This window comes from Drosophila miranda (assembly GCF_003369915.1).
Source record: "Drosophila miranda strain MSH22 chromosome Y unlocalized genomic scaffold, D.miranda_PacBio2.1 Contig_Y2_pilon, whole genome shotgun sequence".
Lineage (NCBI taxonomy): Eukaryota > Metazoa > Arthropoda > Insecta > Diptera > Drosophilidae > Drosophila > Drosophila miranda.
The window spans coordinates 1031988-1056287 of NW_022881614.1; the positions used below are offsets into that span (position 1 = coordinate 1031988).

At 48.8% G+C, this 24300-nt stretch overlaps 2 protein-coding genes, 1 long non-coding RNA gene and 1 pseudogene across 3 annotated transcripts; 3 read left to right on the plus strand and 1 right to left on the minus strand.

Moving 5' to 3' along the window:
• The first annotated feature begins 1209 nt into the window (after nucleotides 1-1209).
• LOC117185870 lies at nucleotides 1210-19135 on the plus strand (annotated as a pseudogene).
• Nucleotides 19136-19205: 70 nt separating this feature from the next.
• Nucleotides 19206-19731, minus strand: LOC117192323 (tRNA pseudouridine(38/39) synthase-like). The gene is made up of 2 exons (XM_033396973.1): nucleotides 19438-19731; nucleotides 19206-19372 (listed from the first exon to the last, which is right to left on the minus strand). The coding sequence occupies exons 1-2, from the start codon at nucleotides 19712-19714 to the stop codon at nucleotides 19305-19307; spliced, it is 345 nt and encodes a 114-aa protein (XP_033252864.1). The 5' UTR covers nucleotides 19715-19731; the 3' UTR covers nucleotides 19206-19304.
• Nucleotides 19732-19882: 151 nt separating this feature from the next.
• Nucleotides 19883-21566, plus strand: LOC117192324. Its single transcript, XR_004474284.1, has 2 exons — nucleotides 19883-20274; nucleotides 20333-21566. It is a non-coding gene; the product is annotated as an uncharacterized LOC117192324 (long non-coding RNA).
• A 526-nt stretch (nucleotides 21567-22092) lies between these two features.
• On the plus strand, nucleotides 22093-24214 carry LOC117192862 (ligand of Numb protein X 2-like). Its single transcript, XM_033397616.1, has 5 exons — nucleotides 22093-22550; nucleotides 22654-23519; nucleotides 23617-23787; nucleotides 23848-23965; nucleotides 24026-24214. Exons 1-5 carry the CDS (start codon nucleotides 22093-22095, stop codon nucleotides 24054-24056), a joined length of 1644 nt encoding a protein of 547 aa, XP_033253507.1. The 3' UTR covers nucleotides 24057-24214.
• The last annotated feature ends 86 nt before the right edge of the window (nucleotides 24215-24300 follow it).

The window sequence follows — 24300 nt, forward strand, 5'->3', positions numbered from 1 at the left end:
CAAATGCCAACTGGGAGCAATCCCAAGCTCGGAAAGGCAGCGGCCCAAAGGCCTGGCCCAACCGGCTCTATAGTAGGGAATACCTGCAAGGTGGAAGGTGCTTGTGCGAACCCGAGGGGGTCCCATCCCGAATCCGGTGTGGGTGGCAAGGTAACTCCCGAAGCTGACACCTTGGAAGGAAAGCTAAGCAATATTGCGGCTGCCCGACCTTCTGGTAAAGCAGAGGGGGTTGACTTGCCGTCGACAAGCGCCCAAGCCAGACGCTACACATATGCCGAAAAGAGGAGTGCAGGGCACATACTCCGTCGGCAGCACGCCAGCAGTGAAGCCAGCCCATCAGCCGACTGGCTGAAGAAGGTGGAATGGGCTTCGGCCGTGCTCCCGGAGCTCACCTTGGAACAGAAAAAGGTGGCTCCCCAAGCCAAGAGGCAGCGCTCGCAGGAGACACCGGGACCGGTAGCAAAGCGCTCCAGAGTGCTGCCAAATGTCTCCTTTGCGCAGATTGCCAAGGAGAGGACGCTAATTGGTGTCCTCGACAGAGGCAGCGCAGAGGGTAGAATCCCAAGGAGTCAGTGGAAGTGGGTGGAAGCGGCACTGGCCGACCGCTGCTTCGAACTCCTCAAGGTGTACTAATCGGACGCGGCGGCCGCGGCGCTTCCTGTCGTCAACCCAGACGTGCAGGATGTCGCTGCGGAGATCGAAGCGCCTGACGACGAGCTGGAGCCAGACCAGGAAGGCTTCTCCTCAGAGACAGAGCTGATGCTCGACTTTGAGTCAATGTGCCGAGAGAGAGTCTCAGATGACTCGGACGCGGACATCACGGTGGTGGAGAATCTTGAAGATGGTCCTAAGGATCATTCAAATAAATCTCCACCACTGTAAAGCAGTATCGGCTGCTCTCATACTCCGCCTAGACGCAAGCGGAGCCGACGTAGTCCTGATCCAGGAGCCTTGGGTGGTAGGAGGCAAGGTCTGTGGATTGGGGACGAGGGAATACAAGATCATTGTATCCCAAAATGAAGTTAAAATCCGTACCTGCAAACTTGCTAGAAAGCACCTAAATATCTTTCTGCTCCATAATTATAGCGATGGCGATAACACGGCGGTAAGCCTAGAACTAAAAGGGAATCATCTCAGGCTGGTGGCGTCCTATATGGCCCACGAGGAGGATGATCCTCCGAACGACCTTGTTCGCAAAATAGCCAGCGACAGCGAAAGGACGGACAAAGACCTACTTATAGGTTGCGATGCCAACGCCCACCACACCCAATGGGGGAGCACGGACACGAATGTAAGGGGTGAGTCACTGTTCAGCTTCATCCTGAACTCAAATTTATTCATATGCAATCGGGGTAACGACCTCACATTTATAATTAAAAATCGGCAGGAGGTCATTGACCTCACGCTAGTGTCAAGCATACTGCTGGATACAATCACGAGCTGGAGAGTCCTAGGAGACCACTCCTTCTCGGACCACAGGTATATCGAGACGATATTATCCTTCGATATTCCCAAACCAACCGACTATATCAACCCCAGAAAAGCCAACTGGGAAACTGGAGGAGCTACTCCCTCCTAACGCCCCTAATTGCCCGAACACTGAAGACAACCTAAACCGTCTTGTGAACAGGTTTACGGATGCGTGCAACAAAGCCTTCAAGGCAGCATGCCCTTCTACCAGACCAAGGGGGAAGAAGAAACCCCCCTGGTGGTCTAAGCAACTAGACACCCTTCGTAGAACTTGCAGGACTCTATTCAATAGAGCCACAAGACCTAAGGAGGATACTCACTGGGCAGACTATAAAACCAGTCTAGCACTATACAAAAAGGAAACGAGGAAGGCTAAAAGAGCCTCCTGTCACAAATATTGCTCCGAAATCGAGGAAATTTCGGAGGCTTCAAGACTCCGGAAAGTTCTCTCAAAAACTACCCCCTCGGTAGGTTACCTCAAAAAGAATGATGGCACGTGGACCAACTCTAGTGAGGAGTACCTACACATTCTGCTCGACACGCATTTCCCCGGATGCACATCCACCGAGCCGTCACACCTCCCAGGAGAGGGATCGGTAGAATCGATGGACCATATCCTTACAAAACGGAACATAAGTTGGGCAGTAAACAGCTTCAACCCGTTTAAATCGCCAGGCCCGGACCAGGTAATCCCGGCCCAACTTCAGAAGGCCAGGGAGACGGCCATCAACTGGCTACATAGTATCTTCAGGAAGATACTGGCGGTATGTACAATACCGCAAGCGTGGCTTAAGGCTAGGATAGTTTTCATCCCTAAAGCAGGCAAAGCCTCACACTCAACCCCGAAAGACTTTAGACCAATCAGCTTATCGTCTTTCCTACTCAAAACCTTTGAGAGACTTATCGGGTTACAATTACGGACTACCATAAGTCCCCAGCTGTACTCAAGTGCGCAGCATGCCTTCCGGAAAGGAAAATCCACGGAAACGGCACTTCACGAAGTGATCTCGAGTGTAGAAAAATCCCTGCATCTCAAAGAATACTCACTAATAGCTTTTCTCGATATCGAGGGAGCCTTCAACAACGTCACACCGGGCGCCATTACAGAAGCCCTGACTGACCTGGGGGTGGACCGTCACTTGGTGATGCTCATTGATCAATTGCTCATACGCAGGACGGTGACATCATCGATGGGATCGTCCACCCAGTCAAGGTATGTCAACAGAGGAACCCCGCAAGGGGGAGTTCTGTCTCCTCTTCTATGGAACATTGCAGTCAATAAGATTCTATGCGACCTGGAAGAGGGGGGCTGTAAAGTAGTGGCATACGCGGATGACGTTGCAATTATCTTTGCGGGGAAATACCCCCAAACACTATGCGACCTAATGACCGCAAAGCTTGCTCGATTGTCCGAATGGACAGAATCGCGCGGATTGGGACTAAATCCCTCGAAAACGGAACTCGTGTTATTCACAAAAAAACACAAGGTCCCGCCCCTCACCACCCCAACACTAAACGGATACAGGCTCTCCTTCAGCGACAGTGCCAGTTACTTAGGGTTGGTAATTGACAAAAAGCTTAGCTGGAACCTGAATGTCAAGGATAGAGTGAGGAAGGCAACGACAGCACTCTATACTTGCAAAAAAGCTATCGGCCTAAAGTGGGGCATGAACCCAAGCATAGTCCGATGGATATATCTGGCAATAGTCAGACCTATAATACTCTACGGAGTTACTGTCTGGTGGCCTGCCCTAACAAAAAGGACAATCACCAATCAGCTGGGCAAGGTTCAGCGAACAGCCGCCCTCTGCATCAGTGCAGCTCTTCGAACTACACCAAATGATGCGCTAAACGCCATGTTATGCCTTCAGAGCCTTGACTTTGCAGGAAAGGAGCGGGCAGAAATGGCAGCAATACGTCTTAGGGACTCTGAACAATGGGTACCCCATAACATAGGTCACTCATCTATACTAAATAAAAACAACATGGTCCCAGCAAGAACGGACTATCAAGTTCCAATGGAGCACACGGAGACTCCATTCAGCATAATCATCCCTCATAGAGACGATTGGCTCGAGGGACTCCCCGGCCCAGACGGGGCCATAAGCATCTTCACGGATGGCTCAAAACTGGACGGCAGGGTTGGAGGATGAATCTACTCTGAACAACTTAACATAAGGCAATCTTTCAGGCCTTCACATTTCAGAAAGACAACGACCCCAAGCATTCGGCCCATATAGTCAAAATGTGGCTTACTTACAATACCGCCCATGTTCTGCCACACCCACCACAGTCCCCGGACCTCAATCCAATTGAACATTTGTGGGAGGAATTGGATAGGCGCATTAGAAAGCGGGCTATAAGGACAAAAGCCGACCTAAAACAAGCCTTAATGGAAGAATGGAAGAATTTTTTCATCGAAATATACCTTATTTTTTAGTTTTTTAATTTTTACTATTACTATGTTTAAGTTTTTGAAATAAGTTTTCTGTTTATGTATAATAAGACTTTAATCTCTTTGTTCAATATACTTTTTACGATTTATTTTCATTCCAAGGGTCACACGGTGGCCAGAAAGTTTAAAAAGCTTACTGTGCCAAAAATTTAGTTCGTCACTGTACATAATATGTTGAAAAAACATCGAACATTTGAACATCTGAGGGAAGCTCATTTTCCAAAAAGATAAAGTTTTATCAGCATCGATAAACCATTATATGTATGTAAGATTAATAATAATGTATCGTTTATTAATAGTGTTTTTCGAAAAAGAGTACAAAGTGTATGATTTAAGATGTGCAATTAATGAGTCTGTTCTTCCGACTTATTGTTCAACTTTCTGCTTCTACTTCCAACAACCGACTGCCGTATCGATAACCCCTTATCGGTTAGGTCTTTTAAACATCGGTTAAGTCTGGCTATATCGGTTAGGTCTTATCGATGGTATCTTAAGTTCAAATGTTAATTTAGATGGGATAGTGCTAACTGCTTGATACACTGTCCTTTACATTCGGCCCTCCTGCTCATCTTCATCTGTCCCAGATGATAATATAACATCGTTCTCTGAGACAAAACGCCATAGCTTCATATTGTCACTGCTCGTTGCTGTGATATTTGGCCCCTCGACTTGAGCAACCTTTCTGACGTCGTAGCGACCGTTCCGCTTTACCTTGGTGACTTCATATGGGCCTAGATACTCGCTGGCCAACTTGCGTCCTGCGACGAACTGCGTCCTCTTGATCGCGACCATGTCTCCTAGTCTGTAGCCGTGCTCAGGTCGTCGTTTTTTATCATAATAGCGCTTGTACACCTCTTGCGCCTTCTCAATGTTTTGTTTCGCTTGGTCACGCAGTTCTTGGCGCTCGTTGTTAAACTGCGTAACCAACTCCTCGTTGAGCACCTCCAATAGTCGACTTTCAGCTTGTCTGTGCATCTTTGTCCCAAACATGACCTCGAATGGCGACGACTTCAACGTAGAATGCACATGCGAATTAATCGCCATCTGGATCTGTGGCACATGCTTGTACCACTTCGTTGACTCCTGAGCTGAGAGCATTGCGATGATACCCAAAACTGAACGGTTCACCCGCTCAATCTGACCGTTGCCTCTCGCCACACCTGTCGTTGTACGCACATGTTCGACTTTGTTCTCGTTGAGAAACTCGCTGAATACGTTGGATGTAAACGCTGCTCCTCTGTCGCTGACTATGCGCTTGGGAAAACCAAACACAAATGACCAATCTCTCAGCCTCTTCACAACTTCTTCGTGACCTGTTGACTTAGTTGGGAACAGCCACACAAACTTGGAGAATGCATCTACCACAGCAAAAATGTACTTGTATTGCTTGGCTGTCGCATCCATTGGTTCCAAATGATCAACGTGCAGCGTGTATAGTGGTGTGTCACCCTTGTCAATGCAATGAAGATAGCCTTCTTGTTTGCCCAACTTTTTGCTGAAAATTATACAACTGATACAATTAGTAATCAACTTATTTACTTTCCGTTCAAGGTGCGGAATCCAGTATTGCTGCTGAACTGAGTGCATTGTCTTCGCTGTGGAGAAATGACCAACTTCATGCGATCCTTGAATGATTTCCCTTTCCATCAGCCTTGGAACCACCAAAACGTCATTGCCATTTACAGATTTGAAGAGAAGACCTCCTTTAAGCTTGTAGTCTTGATATGGGTGCTGCTTCAGGATCTCAACTGTGGCTTTGATGAAATCGTCATCCTGCTGTGCTTTCTTTATCCGAGCTGTTAGCTGCGTCGTCACGAACATGCATGTCTGCGGAAAACGACTGAGACAGTCTACGTGTCTCATTCTGTCCCCTGGGCGGTGTACTGCTTTGAATGTAAAGTCCTCCATATACAGAATCCACTGGGAAACTTCTCTGGGTATATCTACTTTCGTTGTTGTCTGCTTAAACGCCGCACAGTCAGTGGCAAGATCAAATTTCATCCCCAACAGGTAGTGACGAAACTTCTTGAGTGCGAGGTATGCAGCTTTGACCTCCAAATAGTAACTGTGACGTTTGGACTCGGCTTGTGTAGTCTTTTTACTCCAATAGTAAATCGGGTGGAAATTGCCATCAGACTGCTGCAACAGAACTGCTCCGAAACTTTCTTTGGATGCATCCGTGTGGAGTTCCGTTGGCGCTTCTCGTGAGTATAAATGTAATACAGGTGCGATTACATGCAGATTCTTTAAGGTTTGTAGCGACTGTTGCTCTGCTTCGCTAATGTTGAAAACTGCTTCCTTCCTGAGTAGATTCGTGAGCGGCCGGGCAACTTGTGCATAGCCAGGGATGAACTTTCTGAAAAAGCCTGTGAGTCCCAGAAATGCTTGAGCTGCTTTAATGTCTTTGGGCGTAGCAAACCGACTGACAGCTGCTGTCTTCTCTTTGCCGGGCCAGATTCTCCCGTCCTCAATGATATGGCCCAGAAAGCTAATGCGTGGCTGCATGAAGCTACATTTCTTCCATTTGATCTTTAGGCCAAACTGCGCAGCTGTCTCCAGGACCAACTTTGTCTTCCTCATGCATACCTCGGGCGACGCGGCGTAAACAATTATGTCGTCCATATAAAGCTGCATAATGTCAGAGTTGATTAATTCTTGAAAAATAAAGCTTACGAACCGAATGAACGCAGCTGGCGAGTTCTTGAATCCGAAAGGCGCTTTATTAAACTCGAATAATCCCTCCTTTGTGACGAAGGCCGTATACGACTTGCTTTGCTCTTCCATAGGCACATGGAAAAATCCGTTTTCAAGGTCCATTATGGTAAACCACTTAGCCGACTGCAGCTTTTCCAAGACTTCCTCCATGATCGGGACTGGGAAGCAGTCCAGCAATACCATGCTGTTTAACTTCCTGTAGTCTACGCAAACTCTAAGTGTACCATCTTTTTCCTTCACGACGACAACTCTGCTCGCTACATTTGAAGACGACTTGCGCACGATTCCTTGCTCGATCCATTCTTCGACTTGCTTCTTTACGGCACTGGCTTCGTCTGTTGATAAACGACTCGGTGAGTGATTAAACGGCTTGATTACTCCGTCGGGAACTATCTTCAGTTGGATTGGAGACTGCTTTGCAACTTCTGTGGGCATTTGGTAACTGTTTCTTATCATCTGTTCAACGTCTTTTCGATATTGCGGCGGAGCTACAAAGGATGACTCTTCAGTTACATTATATATAAGAGCACGCTCATCTGTTGGCACAGGATCTGCGTCATGCTTCAAAAACGTGTATCCTTGCATATCAGCGACGAAACGGAACTTTTTAATGAAATCATGCCCCAAAAGTGCGTCGAAATCAATCTGGCTACTGGGGACTACTAAAAACTTCTGTGTGGTCAGCAACTTATCCACGGTAACTTCTGCATTAAAGTATCCAACAGGCTTTGTTGATATCTGACCCAGACCGCGCAACATAGTTGTGCACTTCAAAAGTTTAACGTTTTTCATGGTCTTCAACATACTCTCTTTGATTATGGTTACATCTGACCCTGTATCCACAAGACAGTCAACAACAATGCCGTTTATTTAAATTTTTTTCATGCGACTGCGATCCAAAATGACGCGACCTTTATCAACTTTATCAGCTTCATAAGGACAGTTACGCGAAATGTGACCATTCTGATTGCACTTAAAACACTTCGTTTTGGCTTTGCAGTCTTTGCGTTTGTGTTCTCCTGATCCACAGTTATAGCAATATTCTTTTTTACCGCTTTGCCCACTTTGCTGCTTGAAACTCGTTTTATGCTGTTCGTTATTGCCCTTCTTCTCCGATATGTTCAAACGATCATAGATATCGAACTCTTCTTTCAAGGCCCTGAAGGTCTTACAGCGATACATGGCATACTTATACTCGTTTCTTATGTCCAGACCGTTCACAATATGGCTTATAACAGCCGCGTGTTCAACATGTCCGACTGCTGCTATTTTTCTCATCTGCAGCAAGTACTCGTGCATCGACTCACTACTCTTCCTCTTTCTTTCTTGCAGCAGCTTATGAATGTCTGCACTGTTATAGCTACATGTGAATTCATCCAATAATACGTTCTTGAGTTCCTCATAGGTGCACACGCATTCAGCTTCAAGGAAAAGCTTAGCTGCACCGGTCATTTTTCCTCTGGCCTGCACATACTTTTGCTTTTCAGTGAGCTCATATGCGTCGGCATTTTTTTCGAATATCTCAAACCATTTTTCTATGGGAACCGATTTTCCATCACAATCGCTGACAACTTTTGTAAAATTATCTGGAGCTATCTTCATTTCTCGTTGCTCATCGCAAAGCAGTTTCAAACTTAGCAACTTTATCATTTGATCAATCTTGTCATCAGTATTGTTTTCTGCATTTTCTAAATCTTCCATCTCGTTTGCACTCGGGCGCGACGTTCCTGGTACAGCTTCTTCCTTCTCTCTCTCTTTCCAGTGCAACGGCGGCGGTGTTTGCATCATTTTGCGGCTCTTTTCGACTTGTGTCTGTGTACCCGCCGAGAGCTTGTCTTTTCTGTTTATAAGTGTGTATCACACACAACGTGTCTGTGCGTGTTTTTTCTGCTTGTGTACGTACTGAGCACGGACAAGGCGACGCTGCGGCGCGACAATGAATTTCACAATTTTCCAACCGAATTAAACGACCGATCTTTTATTAAACTCCGTGTCTACTGTTAGGCTCACAGAATTTGGATTGTTCAACTTAATGTTTATAGCCACCAACAACAACTTTACAACTTTATGTAGCTACAAACAACAACTTTAACAACTTTTCAACAATCCTCTTCTTGCATCAGCTTCTGCTTTCTTCTGTTTTTCTTTTTCACACACTCCGAGCTCTGTATTCGACGCGGACGAGCCCCCAAATGTAAGATTAATAATAATGTATCGTTTATTAATAGTGTTTTTCGAAAAAGAGTACAAAGTGTATGATTTAAGATGTGCAATTAATGAGTCTGTTCTTCCGACTTTTTGTTCAACTTTCTGCTTCTACTTCCAACAACCGACTCCCGGATCGATAACCCCTTATCGGTTAGGTCTTTTAAACATCGGTTAAGTCTGGTTATATCGGTTAGGTCTTATCGATGGTATCTTAAGTTCAAATGTACGGGTACGGGTACGGGTACGGGTACGGGTACGGGTACGGGTACGGGTACAGGTAAAGCGCGTAATCGTAAAAACGCTAATGATACGAATTTTGCAGCAATGTGATGATTAAATGTTGCAAACGCTGCAGGCCATGTGCCTCCCTCCTCCTCCACCCCACGCCATCTTCAGATGGCAATGGGAGAGGCCTTGGCCGGGTCTATGACTACGACGACGACTACGAGTGGTACTACGGACTGGGACTGGGACTCTCGGCCAAGTGCAAGTCCAAGTCGAAGTCGCGGCTTAATTAGCGTAGAAATGGGCGCAGCCAGAGACATGCATCAAATAGTTGCAAGAACAACAGCAGCAAAAGAGGGAGGAGCCGCAGCAGCAGTAGCAGGTTCTGTTCAGTGATCTGTCATTGGGAGGGGCGACTCCGACAACAACTAAAAATAGTTCCACACGTGCATGAATTTTTGACTATTAGACGTCACAGTGGCTGAACGCATCATAATTTACCTTGACATTTAGACCAATGTCTGCGCATGCCAAAGATAATTGCCAATAGCAACATTCAGCAGGCAACAAGAGCAACAAAATGCAACAGGCAACAGCATGCAGGCAGAACTATGCAAATGCATGGCTTACACGCCTGCATTTTGATTATGTTAACTATTTATAGCCGGGCGAGTGTGGCAGCAACATTCCAGCAACATTTTGCACAGCACACGGCACACGAGGATGAGTCACAGTTGCAACAGCAACAGCAGCAACAGCAGCAGCAGCAGCAGGCACTGCCGCAGAGGGGATAATCATATCGATATGCCTAATTAGCTGGAACAGCGTCCAGTAACTGTTCCACTGGCCATTCCGATATCTCCTTTGGGGACTGGGCAAACAGGTGGCAGAAGGTTCAATCCATACACTAATCAGAGGCAGAGTGGCAGCGAGTGGAAGTGTACCGCAAATATTGTGTGACCCATGCCGCAAACAACAACAAACATAAATAAATAATGGTTAAAAACAAAAAGAGTAAGCAGACACACAGTACACACAAATGTGTGCACGGCTTGTTATTTTTTGTGGGATTTATTGCTGGTAATCACCTTTGAGGCGTTTATTGAACCGATAAGCCAGCCAGCCAGCCAGCAAGCGATCGGGGGTTCGGCGTTGGCGGCGCCTCCCCTCATTAGCATATGGGGGAAGTGTCTGTGTCGTCGGTGCCGACTGATAAGATTGATAAGCCACTTGTCGCTGCCCTGCTTGTCACTACGATTACACACTCATACATATCTTTATAGAGAACTATAAATAGATCTATAGAGTACTACCAGTATAACTGTTGAGCCATAAAATAAATTATTGGTATAAATAGAGCCCAGTGGCGATCCTTTACTCGTAGATTCTGAGATTCGTTTGCCTCCGCAACGGATAAGTGTGATGTCTCGTATGTTGCATATGGAAGTTGGAATGCCACGCAAAATCATGCCCCAGAAAGTAGGAAATCGATCGTTAAGCAGCAGCAACACTTTGCATTGCTTTTTTGGCCAATTCCCACTCGAGGCGCCGCCGGAGCTGCAATTTGTGTTAATTATACGCTCCGTTGAACGAAAAAAAAGCAAGGGAATGTCGATTTGGGGAATTGCAGACAAATTTAGGTTTTTGGGTTTTCTGCTTTTCTTTTTGCTTCCCTCCCGAAAATTAACCCACTCTTCCTACAATTGCAGCAACCACTTAGCATGCGTCTCTTCAAAACGCGCAAATCCACGGACACCTACAGCACCTTACAGCAGCCGCAACAGTCGCAGCAGCTACAGCAACCGGAGAACAGCAACAGCAGCAAATATTGTCCGAGCATCATTAGGAACAGCAACAACAGCAGCAAGAGCAACACACGCGCAACATGCAGCAACCGATTGAACAAGAGCCTTGTGAGCAGCACCGCGATATACTCGTCTCTGCCTGATCTGCACGACAAGTCTCCCGTGATGATCCTCAGCTGCACCACGCTGGCCAGCAATGGGGCGGTGTCCACTGCAGCATCGGCCACATCTGGCGGCAATCTGCAACAGCCGCAACAGCAACAGCAGCAGCAGCAGCCGTTACGCACGGCCACGCCCACATGTCTATTAAGCGGACGCCAGACGACATCGGGCATATCGGTGATGTCGCTGCAAGAGGCCAACACCTTGCACCGTCAACAGCAACAACAGCAGCAGCCCACAATCTATGTGCCATTGCCACAAAAGTCGGGTAACACTTCGTCGGCCACACTTCTCCTCAGATACGACAGCAGCAACAGCATTGCTTCCATCCAGCAGCAGCAGCAGCAACATCATGCTGCCCAGTACCAGCAATATGTGGCACAGCGACTGCATGCGGCCTCCAGCAGCTGCCTGTACGAGAAGGGGGCGGCGGTAGGAGGACCAGCACCAGGACCAGGAATTGCAGGCAGCCACAAAAGCAGATCTCTGACTCCAAATGGTGAGTAGAGAGCAGAAAACAGACAACACTCCCCGAAAAACACTGTCCACTAATTTTTATTACGACCCAAACAATATTTGTGTCAAGTGACTGCAATCGTTCAGCTTCCAGTGGCAATCGGACCGCGGAGAGACGACATCTCCAAGGTAGCCTAGTCCTTCGAGGACACACAGCTTTCTGGCCGTGTGGCTGGGGACACTGTGTAGCAAGTGCGTCGTGGCGTCGTGCTCCTGCAACATACTGATGAACCATCGACTGTTCTTGTCGCACACATTGGACAGACCCAGCCAATGGCCCCGCTGCTCCGACAGCTCCTGCACCTGCCACTTGCTGCAGTTGCTGTTGGCTCCAAGCTCCAGGCGGAGTCCCCCACGGCATAGAGCATCTCCCGCTCGTGTTGCAAGCACAGCCAGCGGCTGTGCAGGATGAGCCGCATGGTGCGGGGCAGGCTCTGCCACATGTTTTGCAGTTGGGGGTTCCACAGCTCAGGCTGCGGCTGTTGCTGCAGTTGGAGGCGCCTAAGAGTCCTAGCAAAGTCAAAGGTCAGTCGGCCGTCCAGGCGGCTCGAGCGGCGCAGGTGCCAGTAGAATCCCATCCAGAGCTGCAGCTTGAGGGAATTGCTGGGTCTCAGCTGCTCCTGGAGCTCCAAGAGACTTCGCCCCTGCCTCAGAGCCTGCGTCCAGGGCATGTTCCACGCCAGACGCTGCTGCTGCTCGGGCTCCAGGGCGTGGCTCATCCGCAAGGTCCACCAATCGAAGTCCGAGATGCTGCCATTCAGATGGCGGAGCACCAGTCCAGTCAGAGTTCCGTACAGATCCCAGTTGAAGGTCGCCTTGGCGGGGGGAGATGTCCAACCATTTTGGTGGAAAATTGCAATCCAACTTACCGGCCACTTATCACTTGTCCAGCATTATCTCTGGGGACCCGCAGAGAGCGGCTAATGAACCCGATTCGTTTCCTAATTCTTCCGTAGGTCACCTTTCCGACTACAAGTTGGTCACAGCCGTGCCGGTTGTTGTCCTGGACGATGAGCAAAAGCCCGGATCTATACCAGTCGCCGAAATGAGCCAAAATAGAAACAGCTACAGCGGCAGCAGCAGCAGCAACAATGACGTCAGCAACAGCTCCACGACTGGCTCCCTCGCCAGCACCACGCGGAACGGTAAGTACTGCCCAAAAATAGAAATATAAATAAAATGAATCCCCAAATCCCTTGGCATTGATTTCCCCCATCAATTGCTGGCTCTGGCGGCGCCTCGATGGCCATAAAAATGGGATTTCATCTGCTGCTGGCGGAGGCTATTCATGGGGGAACTTCCCCATAAATAATGCTACGCTCTAAGAGAGCGTCGAATTCGTTCGAGCGAAGAATTTAGGGCTAATGTTAAAGCATATTTTAATTAAAACAATTAATTTTCAATTTTCCACTCCCCATTCGATGGAGAACCAGTGACGGTGGAGGCGATGGCTTCCGTGTTTAGCGGAGGGTAAATCAGCACAAATCAGTTTGCAATTGTCATCGCTAAGTCGCGACGTATGCGTCGTATGCGGGACTACTCTGAAATACCGTATCGACCCGATTTCGCATCAATGAGCGCCGCTGCCACTGCCGTTGTCGTTGTCGCCGCTGTAATGCGAGCCGATGATATGTCTGCAACTGGAATTTGTATTGTTTCCAGATCGAAGGCAGACGCAGCCAGCCCGCCAGCGCAAGCTGTGGTCTCGCCTGGGGTGGAGAGGTGGAGCTATAAGTGGAGCCCCTGCCACCAAAAAGCCAAGCGACCAAGAGTGACAAAGCCGGGCATTATGCGCCATTTGGCTGCCATTCCCTGCAGTTCCGTTCGAGTCACTTGGGCCGCGGGGGTGCAGTAGTCCATTGATTCTCATAAAGAGTGCCCTGTTATGTGATTGTGGGTGGAGTTTTTGGAGCGACTTAAAAGTGCGGGCTCATCAAGCATTAAGTTTATAGAAAATAGCAACAGGAAGTAGCTTGATGAAAGGTGCGGAAATTATGGGAAAATCAACATTCGATATGCATTGTGGAAAGCGGGCTGTGGTCTTTTCCCGCATCAAGTTTTTTTTGCTGATTTTCACTTTTGCACGACTGTTCTGAAAGACCACTAATGATCTGACGAGAGTTCTGGCAAACAACAATTCAAATAATGCCAGCAAGCACCTGCTCCCCAGTGCCAGATCTCTACGATCTTCACAGACCACAAAACCGTTTGATGATTGCATTCCCCCCCTCTCTCTCACTCTCTCTCTCTCACAGACGTTTGCCGACAAAGCTGTTAAACAGCTGCCGGCCAGAAGTTGGTCGGGGAAGGGACTAGGGGGCACAAGTTATGCCAAGCTTTATCAGGTGCAGCTGTTGAAAGATAAAGATTAATCTGGGAGTCATGTCATCCATCTTTAAGCGTCATTCCACAGCTACAGCCAGAGTCCATCGCGATTGGCATTGCCATTGCCATGTTGCATGTTCAAGTTACACTCTATGGAGGTTCATTGAGCTTAATGCCGCACTTAATTGGTATTAATTAGGGTTTCGCCAAGTGTCTAGTGTGTGGTGCATGTGTCCGCCCTCCAAGGTCAATTCGAATATTGATAAAGTCATAGAAATACATATACATCATATGTACACATATATCTGAGCTGCGTAACGTAACTGCAAATTGCTTTCCTCAGAGGAAAAAGAACAAAAAGACGAGGGGGAACGTGGTGAATTGCTGCGGACACCGCAACTCTACGGTTATACCCGATACTAAGTCAGTATGGCTCTCCTCCGGCAGACGCCGCTTATATTAAACGACACGACAAAGAGTGCGTGCGAGAGAGACAGAAAATCAGCCACTGCAAATTGATTTATTCCTATTGGCTATAAATGATCTGATCTGATCCAGATTCAGCAATCTGATAGATATGGTCATTATCTATGATTCTGCGTTTTTAGTTTTCTCGAATGTGCAATATTGTGGATGCAACAGATTTTCGTCCTTTGTGTGGGCGGAAGGGGGTGGGGCGAAATTTTGAGATACACGTTTTATAGTAAGATCTAACAGGAGTGCGGATACCAAATTTGGTTACTCTAGCCTTAATAGTCTCTGAGATTTTTGAATATCCCCAGATTTTCGTCCTTTGCGGGGGCGGAAGGGGGTGTGGCGAAATTTTGAAACAAACTCGTCTCGGTCCGATATATTAGGAGTGTGGCTGTAGCTCTACCGATGGGGTTCTAATTCTAATGGAATCTGGATAGCACTTACCTACATGTACATAAGTATAGATAGTATCACGGTTGGGCACCTCAGTATGCAGAACGAGTGTTTAAGGTTTTATGGTGTTAAGTGAATGCTGGAGAAACGCAGAGCAAGACTCGTTACTCGTTTCTTCCGTCGTTTCCGTCCTTCCGCAACGTGTCAGAGGCTTCAACGTCAGAGGAGGAGTTCGAAAGATCTTTGAAGCCGACCTCTAAGTGTGCTCCCACAGAGTGTGTGCAACCACAATGGGCTCGCCTCCATGTAATCCGATGCGTTTTTTCACCAACAACAGGCACGTGGCATGGTGCCCGACCAAAAGACAAGGTACAGAGGGGATGTCCAAGGGACACAATCCATATACGAGTATTGATGCCTGGACACAACATTTCTCATCTTGTGATACGGCCTGTCACTGTCACTGCCTCCCTGCCCTCACTGTCCACAGTCACGGCTTGTGGCGAGAGAGGCGTCGAGATTTATTGAAGTGTTATAATTAAGTTAGAAATCGCTTTCTGATTGCACGTCCTCTGTTTCCATCCTCAATCTCCATCTCTCATTGCAGTGTTCACCTGGGGCAAGCGCATGAGTCGCAAACTGGATCTGCTGAAGCGGAGCGATTCCCCCGCGTCCCACAAGTCGCATACTGATCTGCGCAGCCTCTTCCACTCGCCAACGCACCACAAGAGCAGCAGCAGCAGCAGCAGCAGCAGCAGCAGCAGCAGCTTCTCAGGCCCTCAGGGCTCCAAAGCATCCCCGTCACCAACTGGCGGCTATCAGAGCAACAGCACTTTGAAGAAATGCAAATCGGGACCAATTGAGACCATCAAGCAGCGTCAGCACCAGAATCAGAATCAACAGCACCAGCACCAGCAGCATACTCTGCAGGATAGCACCCAGAGCGCTCACTCCACGCCCACGCACCAGGTACATTACCAGGCGGCGGCACGCCCACAGAAGGCCCTGAAGAACTTCTTCCATCGAATCGGGTCGACGGGCATGCTGAATCATCGCTCGCACAATCTCCGGAAGGCCTCGGAGGCGGCACAACATGCCGCGCCGGCAGCGACGACGCTATACAGGAGCAGTTCCACCAGTCAGCTATCCAGCTCCTCCTACATCAAGTGCGACGATCCCACCGAGGGCCTAAATCTCCAGCGGGAGCAGAGGGAGCAGCGCGGACAGAGACTCCCCCGAATAGCCAGCCTTAAGTCCAGCAGCTGCGACGACATCGCCAAAGTGAGCAGCTGCCTGACGGCCAGCAGCAGTAGTGGCAGTGCCGCCGTCAACCTGGGCGCTCCGCCCAGTGGAGGAGGCAGTGCCGCGGGCACTGGCACTGGGGCTGGGTCTGCTGCATCAGCACCATCTGGGGGATGCGGGGGGGGCCAGCAGGATGCGTCGCGTCGCGGGGCCTTTCCCTACGCCTTCCTGCGCTCCCGTTTGTCGGTTCTGCCGGAGGAGAATCACGGCTCGAGTGCCGGGCACCTGAAGCACCAGCAACACCAGCAGCAGCAGATGGAGCGACGAGAGCAGCTGCACCAGGAGATAGTAACCATCCTCAGTCGGTCGCCGCTGCCCCACCGCAGCTCCCCGAGCAGCAAATGAGCAGATGTGCAACGGATGTGTCAAGAAACGACAGTATCACGTCCAAGGACTGGGAACCACTTTACCAAAGATTAAGTAGTTGTCTGAGTTCTAACGAGTCCGGCTACGACAGCGACGGCGGGGTGGGCGGCGTTGGAGGGGTCCGGCCGGGCAATAATCTGAGCATCTCCGGCGGAGATACGGAATCTATGGCCTCGGGCACCCTTAAGCGCAACTCTCTAATCTCGCTCAGCTCCTCGGAGGTCGTCGAAATGGGAATGACCGCAGGATCGGGTATCCGGAACAGCAGCATCTGCAGTGCGCGCGTGTCCCTGGGCGGCTACAACTACGACTACGAGACGGAGACGATACGCCGCCGATTCCGGCAGCTGAAGCTAGAGCGCAAGTGCCAGGAGGACTACATCGGCATCGTCCTCTCGCCCAAGACGGTGATGACCAACAGCAACGAGCAGCAGTATCGGTATCTCATCGTGGAACTAGAGCCCTACGGCATGGCCCAGAAGTGAGTATTCATCGGATTCCGAAAGAAGCATTCTCTAATTTATAATCTGCAATCCCTAGGGACGGTCGGCTTCGGCTGGGCGATGAGATTGTGAATGTGAACGGAAAACATTTGCGGGGCATCCAGTCCTTTGCCGAGGTACAGCGCCTGCTGAGCATCTTCGTGGACAACTGCATCGACCTGGTAATAGCCCACGACGAAATCACGACGGTCACTGACTTCTATACCAAAATCCGCATCGATGGGATGAGCACACAGCACCATCGGCTGAGCTATGTGCAGCGCACCCAGAGCACAGATAGCCTGGCCAGCATGCAGAGCCTCCAGCTGCAGCAAGATGGAGAGCGGCAGGGGCAGAGGGAGCCGGAGAATGGGGGTGAGGACCAGTGCGACGCCCGATCGATAGTCAGTGTAAGCACACTGCCCATGCCAATGCCCCTGATGCAGCACCGCCGGAGCTCTACGCCCCGCCACTCGCTGGACGTGAGTGCGCCGGAGCACGAGCTGTTGCGACGACGGGCGCGCAGCTCCTCAGGTCAGCGCTCTAGCTTGGTTCTAACACCGACACCGCTCTTTAACAGCAGCAGCAGCAGGTGCTCCTCCTCACCTAACCACCACCACCAGTCGAGCGATAATCCCGACGAGAACGTGTCATACACGCCCGTCTACGCGAATCGAGCGGCGAGCGTGTGCGTGGCCTCATCGCTGGCGGACGACGAGAAGTGGAAGCTGCTGGCCCGCAAGCGGTGCTCGGAGGGCGCCGCCCTGCCGCCACCCGGGTCGCCCGGTGGCCCCCAGCAGCAGTTTGGCCAGCGCACCCACTACGCCCGCAACTCCATTAACTTGGCCAACTCGCACTACCGCTCGTTGCGGTTCGCTCATTCGCGGCTCAGCTCCTCACGGCTGAGCCTGTTCATGCAAACGCCACCTAACAATCTAACCGAGGGAGTGGGAGCACCCTCTAGCCCCCAAACAACTGAAACAACTGATCTCACTAATAACCAGACGCAGCAGCAGCCGCAGCAACATCTACAACAACAACACCACCAATCACTATACATCAAGCACACGCCAAAGAGCGTCTCACTATCCTCGCCTAATCCATATGTTACTGCCTCATCTCCACCAGCCTCGGCATCAGCGGCAGGATTGGGAACAGTAGTAGTCAATACCGGATCATCTCTGGCACCTCCTGCCGCCGCACTAATGCATCATCGCCCATCGCTGCCGGTGGCCAAGCTAACCATTCGCGACGAGGAAATGGTCGAGGTCATCCGAGCCTCCATGAGCGAGGGTGAGAATCATTAACCCCAAATAACCCTAATGTCGTCAATTGGTCTCCATACAAAGTGGAGAACTTTTATTGATCAAAGATCCATTCCATTTTCCAGGCAGTGGACGCTGTACTCCGCAGACCATTACATTCTTCAAGGGTCCGGGGCTGAAGTCCCTGGGCTTCAGCATTGTGGGAGGACGCGACTCGCCCAAGGGGAATATGGGCATCTTTGTGAAGACAGTGTTTCCATCGGGACAGGCTGCAGATGATGGCACCTTGCAAGCGGGTAAGTGTGGAAGATCCCATCAAATTGAAATTTCAATATCTGAATATGTCCCTCCTACAGGCGATGAGATCGTGGAGATCAATGGCAACTCTGTGCAGGGCATGAGTCACGCCGAAACCATAGGGCTATTCAAGAATGTACGAGAAGGCACCATTGGCCTGAAGATCCTGAGAAGAAAGTAAGTAGGAATCTACAATCTATGAAAGAGTTCTAACTAAATAAATGTCTTTCTTTTCAGACTGCAGAAAGCGAAATCTATGGGCACGTAGGGCTTGCATCCTGCTCATAGTAGAAACACTAGTTAATAGCTAATTGACCGTTTTTGTCTTTGGAATCCCATACCTGGAATACCTGAATCTGGATAACCTGCTTTGTTTAAGCAAGTTAAATGTAAATTTCAGCAACTAACTTTTTTTTTTGTTATCGTACAAAGAACTAATCATATAGATGACTCTTATAGGTACTAGAATCCCATAAATATAGTATGTAAGAAATTGTATGGAGTTACAATATAAAATTATTACCTACCTTGTAACGTTGTACAAGTTCATGAATATAAATATATTTACTTTAGAAGTCTAGTGGACTATTATTGGAGCTGCAGTAATTGCCGCTGTATAGCCGAGAAGTTGCGTGCAGAGAAAAACGAGCATTTTAATTTCTAGCATAGAAAAACGTCGGGCGCTATATCGCGGGCAAATAGGGCCAGATCGGCGAAAAATTGCACTATTAACGAAACTGGGCACTTCAAATTTCGATATAAATCATCTTTCGTAATTTCCTAATTTAAAAAAACAAATTTGGTGCACATATATTGTAATTCTTTGTGACTTAGGTATAATGATTCAGCTTTCATCCTTGACTATCAGTCTTTGCTTTTTCACAAAGTGCTCTATGCGATTCTCCAGGCTCTCTGCAAAAAGATTCAATTAGCTTGTTGCGAAAATACACACTGTGCAATTTCCGGAAAACACTCACCACAGCGTTTTCGCTCTAGGAGAGGCTGATATTGACGCGGTTTGACAGAGTCCTGTAACAGGATGACCTGCGCTGTCACACGTTCTTTTGTGTGGTAGTTTTTTCCCAAGAGGAGCTCCAGTTGTTGGATAACATTTCGTATCATAGTGCTCTTCACACTGAACTCCGTCCACTCGCATTGGATGTTCTCGATAAGCTTCTCCAAGTTCTCTTCGTTGTAAATCCAACTTGTAAGATCTTTTTCCTCCGCAGGACTTTCGGAGCTTTCCACATCCATTGCGGAAGTGTGTAATATTCGACGCTTGTCGTGCCTTCTTGTATTTTAATTACCCACGGCTAACTCCCAAAATTACAGCCTAAAACTAGGCCGTAAAAAAATTCGAGTTGAAGATCTTTTGAGCTTTGATAAAGCTTATCAACAGCTGTTTTGCGACCAAGCGGCAACGCTTCGATATGCAATTTTTCTGCCATGCACTATATTTTATTAAATATTGCTGTGTCTGGATTCTGTATAACAGAAGAAGACCATAGAAAGTGTGGAAAAAACGTGGGTTGCTGTACTTAGTCGCCCCAGCCTCTTTCTTTTTCTCCTCGTGACCGTCAGAGTGACCGGCAGTGGAAAAAGAAGTCTTGTAGAGCTGACCCAGCTCTATAAACCAAGGTCAAGCCAAAGTCAAAGCCTAGTGCAAGTGCCAAGTGCGGCTCAAAGTGATCATTTAATTTAGTGGACGCGCCAGTTATATATTGCCAAGGCTGGGGCAGCCGTTCGACCATTTGGGAAAACGAGCGCCCACAGTGTACTAAAATATTTCGAAACAGTGGTGCAATTCTGTTGAGGTAATTATCCACCCACCTACAGCGACCCGTTGAAAAATGTTCTGTTCTTTCCGCGTAGGATTAGCACCACTAGTATCTACGTATTGAAACGCTGGTCTAGAAGTTACGGATTGGTTATTCCCGGAGACCTCTATTGGACACGTGCCCGTACCACCGGTTAAACCCCACCGTTTGACATTCGGATGAGGCGGTAGCCGAGGGCATGGACTTGCTCCTCCAGTAAACCCGATCGGTGGGCTCTGCAAGCGTCGCCGGGACCCGTTCGACCCATGGGGATGATCTGACTGACTCTTCAAATACACCAGTCGCCCCACGAGCCATCAAGTGTGCGGGTGTACCTAACCTCACGCCGCAGATGGACCGCGGTCATTGACCCTTGGCATCGGAAGCAGCAGAATTTACCGGCGCCCGGTACAATCGTGTGCCACCTTCAGACCTCGAGTAGGAACTCGGTCTCCAGCCGGGAAGCATCGACCCCGCCTCGGATTTAGTTATATTTTCTATCTTTCTTTCGACATTAGACCCGATATGCGAAACCCTGTTTTTTTATCCGCTTTCTGTTTAACTACGTTCTTTTGATACGGAAAAAATTTGCAACGGCCAATTAAATCCGGTATAAACAAAAAGGGAATTCCTATCCATGGGCTAAATCGAACTTGAACAAATGAGTAGTGTATTAATACCGATTATTTTTACAGTTTTTTGATTTTGGTTGCCACGCATTCATCTCATCATCTATGCAGATACTCATCACAATCACACACATCATCATACTCCTCCACCCATCAAATCATCTCATCCAACACACAACGAAAGATCTTTCTGCGTGGGAGTCAAAGCTATTAATCGTATCGTAAGTGATTATCCTGAACCAAGTAAGCCATCGGAAAAGAATAAATGTGCGGTGACTATTCGTTGGTCTTCAACCATGATCACGGTCTTATACACATATTACTCATGCCTTTAAGCGGTTTTCCATATACCCTATTTTTGTCTGGTTTTGGCACTGACCAAGTTTACGTAATGAAGTTTGAAGTTTTCTTGTTCCTATGATGAATACATAACCTAGCTCGTGCATTTATATATACCTACTACTAATCATTTTTATAGATTTAAGATCATTATACCCTACCTCGCCCCTATGATATTTTTTCAACAGTATATGCTGTATAGTAATACCCTATAAATGTAAGACAATATCGAATAGCAGGCTTATATTAGGGACTAAATTTAAATTAGGGATTTAAATGAATAACTATGGATTGCTTAAATAAAGTTAGTTTGGAAATGAACCAAGGCTAAATATCTTATATCGGAACCATGCAACCTCGTCTGACGGAGATGTGACCCACCGCAGTCTTTGTTGGAGGGATCCTGATTGTTAATAGGTGGCCCTGAAGGATCATGGTAGGGTGGGCGTTCTCGCCAATGGGCGATACCGCAGCCGACAAAGATCTGACCGGTGATCTTCTTCGTTTACGTATCCATGCTGATCTGTCCCTTTGACCCCCGGTATCCCGTTTCCTAGTATCCTTTCCCTACTCGTACGCGGTTTAATTTTTTATATAAATTCTTATCTCGACCATTTGCCAGAGCTCTAAATGGGTAGTAAAATATCCTCCATGCCCACACCCCGCCGACCAGAGACAAAAGCCGAAGCCAGCGCGTACTTCCTACTCCCGTTTAGCTAATATCAGCTCCTAGAACCTGTACGTTGTATGCTACAAGTGTCCATGGCCTCGTCATCCTCAGCACCATCAGATAGTCACCATCCTCAGTCTGTCGCCGCTGCCCCACCGCAGCTCCCCCGAGCAGCAAATGAGCAGATGTGCAACGGATGTGTCACGAAACGACAGTATCACGTCCAAGGACTGGGAACCACTTTACCAAAGATTAAGTAGTTGTCTGAGTTCTAACGAGTCCGGCTACGACAGCGACGGCGGGGTGGGCGGCATTGGAGGGGTCCGGCCGGGCAATAATCTGAGCCTCTCCGGCGGAGATACGGAATCTATTGCCTCGGGCACCCTTAAGCGCAACTCTCTAATCTCGCTCAGCTCCTCGGAGGGCGTCGGAATGGGAATGACCGCAGGATCGGGTATCCGGAACAGCAGCATCTGCAGTGCGCCCGTGTCCCTGGGCGGCTACAACTACGACTACGAGACGGAGACGATACGCCGCCGATTCCGGCAGCTGAAGCTAGAGCGCAAGTGCCAGGAGGACTACACCGGCATCGTCCTCTCGCCCAAGACGGTGATGACCAACAGCAACGAGCAGCAGTATCGCTATCTCATCGTGGAACTAGAGCCCTACGGCATGGCTGGATCGGATTCATCGGATTCCGAAAGAAGCATTCTCTAATTTATAATCTGCAATCCCTAGGGACGGTCGGCTTCGGCTGGGCGATGAGATTGTGAATGTGAACGGAAAACATTTGCGGGGCCTCCAGTCCTTTGCCGAGGTACAGCGCCTGCTGAGCATCTTCGTGGACAACTGCATCGACCTGGTTCTAACACCGACACCGCTCTTTAACAGCAGCAGCAGCAGCTGCTCCTCCTCACCTAACCACCACCACCAGTCGAGCGATAATCCCGACGAGAACGTGTCATACACGCCCGTCTACGCGAATCGAGCGGCGAGCGTGTGCGTGGCCTCATCGCTGGCGGACGACGAGAAGTGGACGCTGCTGGCCCGCAAGCGGTGCTCGGAGGGCGCCGCCCTGCCGCTACCCGGGTCGCCCGGTGGCCCCCAGCAGCAGTTTGGCCAGCGCACCCACTACGCCCGCAACTCCATTAACTTGGCCAACTCGCACTACCGCTCGTTGCGGTTCGCTCATTCGCGGCTCAGCTCCTCACGGCTGAGCCTGTTCATGCAAACGCCACCTAACAATCTAACCGAGGGAGTGGGAGCACCCTCTAGCCCCCAAACAACTGAAACAACTGATCTCACTAATAACCAGACGCAGCAGCAGCCGCAGCAACATCCACAACAACAACACCACCAATCACTATACATCAAGCACTCGCCAAAGAGCGTCTCACTATCCTCGCCTAATCCATATGTTACTGCCTCATCTCCACCAGCCTCGGCATCAGCGGCAGGATTGGGAACAGTAGTAGTCAATACCGGATCATCTCTGGCACCTCCTGCCGCCGCACTAATGCATCATCGCCCATCGCTGCCGGTGGCCAAGCTAACCATTCGCGACGAGGAAATGGTCGAGGTCATCCGAGCCTCCATGAGCGAGGGTGAGAATCATTAACCCCAAATAACCCTAATGTCGTCAATTGGTCTCCATACAAAGTGGAGAACTTTTATTGATCAAAGATCCATTCCATTTTCCAGGCAGTGGACGCTGTACTCCGAAGACCATTACATTCTTCAAGGGTCCGGGGCTGAAGTCCCTGGGCTTCAGCATTGTGGGAGGACGCGACTCGCCCAAGGGGAATATGGGCATCTTTGTGAAGACAGTGTTTCCATCGGGACAGGCTGCAGATGATGGCACCTTGCAAGCGGGTAAGTGTGGAAGATCCCATCAAATTGAAATTTCAATATCTGAATATGTCCCTCCTACAGGCGATGAGATCGTGGAGATCAATGGCAACTCTGTGCAGGGCATGAGTCACGCCGAAACCATAGGGCTATTCAAGAATGTACGAAAGGGCACCATTGGCCTGAAGATCTTGAGAAGAAAGTAAGTAGGAATCTACAATCTATGAAAGAGTTCTAACTAAATAAATGTCTTTCTTTTCAGACTGCAGAAAGCGAAATCTATGGGCACGTAGGGCTTGCATCCTGCTCATAGTAGAACCACTAGTTAATAGCTAATTGACCGTTTTTGTCTTTGGAATCCCATACCTGGAATACCTGAATCTGGATAACCTGCTTTGTTTAAGCAAGTTAAATGTAAATTTCAGCAACTAACTTTTTTTTTTTGTTATCGTACAAAGAACTAATCATATAGATGACTCTTATAGGTACTAGAATCCCATAAATATAGTATGTAAGAAATTGTACGGAGTTACAATA

Bases quoted from the DNA above. Each gene is read 5' to 3' on its own strand.
- LOC117192862 (XM_033397616.1), top strand. From the start codon at position 22,093: ATGAGCAGATGTGCAACGGATGTGTCACGAAACGACAGTATCACGTCC. The intron at 23,520-23,616 runs GTGAGAATCATT...TCCATTTTCCAG, and splicing joins CCGAGCCTCCATGAGCGAGG to GCAGTGGACGCTGTACTCCG. The intron at 23,788-23,847 runs GTAAGTGTGGAA...TCCCTCCTACAG, and splicing joins TGATGGCACCTTGCAAGCGG to GCGATGAGATCGTGGAGATC.
- LOC117192323 (XM_033396973.1), bottom strand. From the start codon at position 19,714: ATGGATGTGGAAAGCTCCGAAAGTCCTGCGGAGGAAAAAGATCTTACA. The intron at 19,373-19,437 runs GTGAGTGTTTTC...ATCTTTTTGCAG, and splicing joins CCTAGAGCGAAAACGCTGTG to AGAGCCTGGAGAATCGCATA.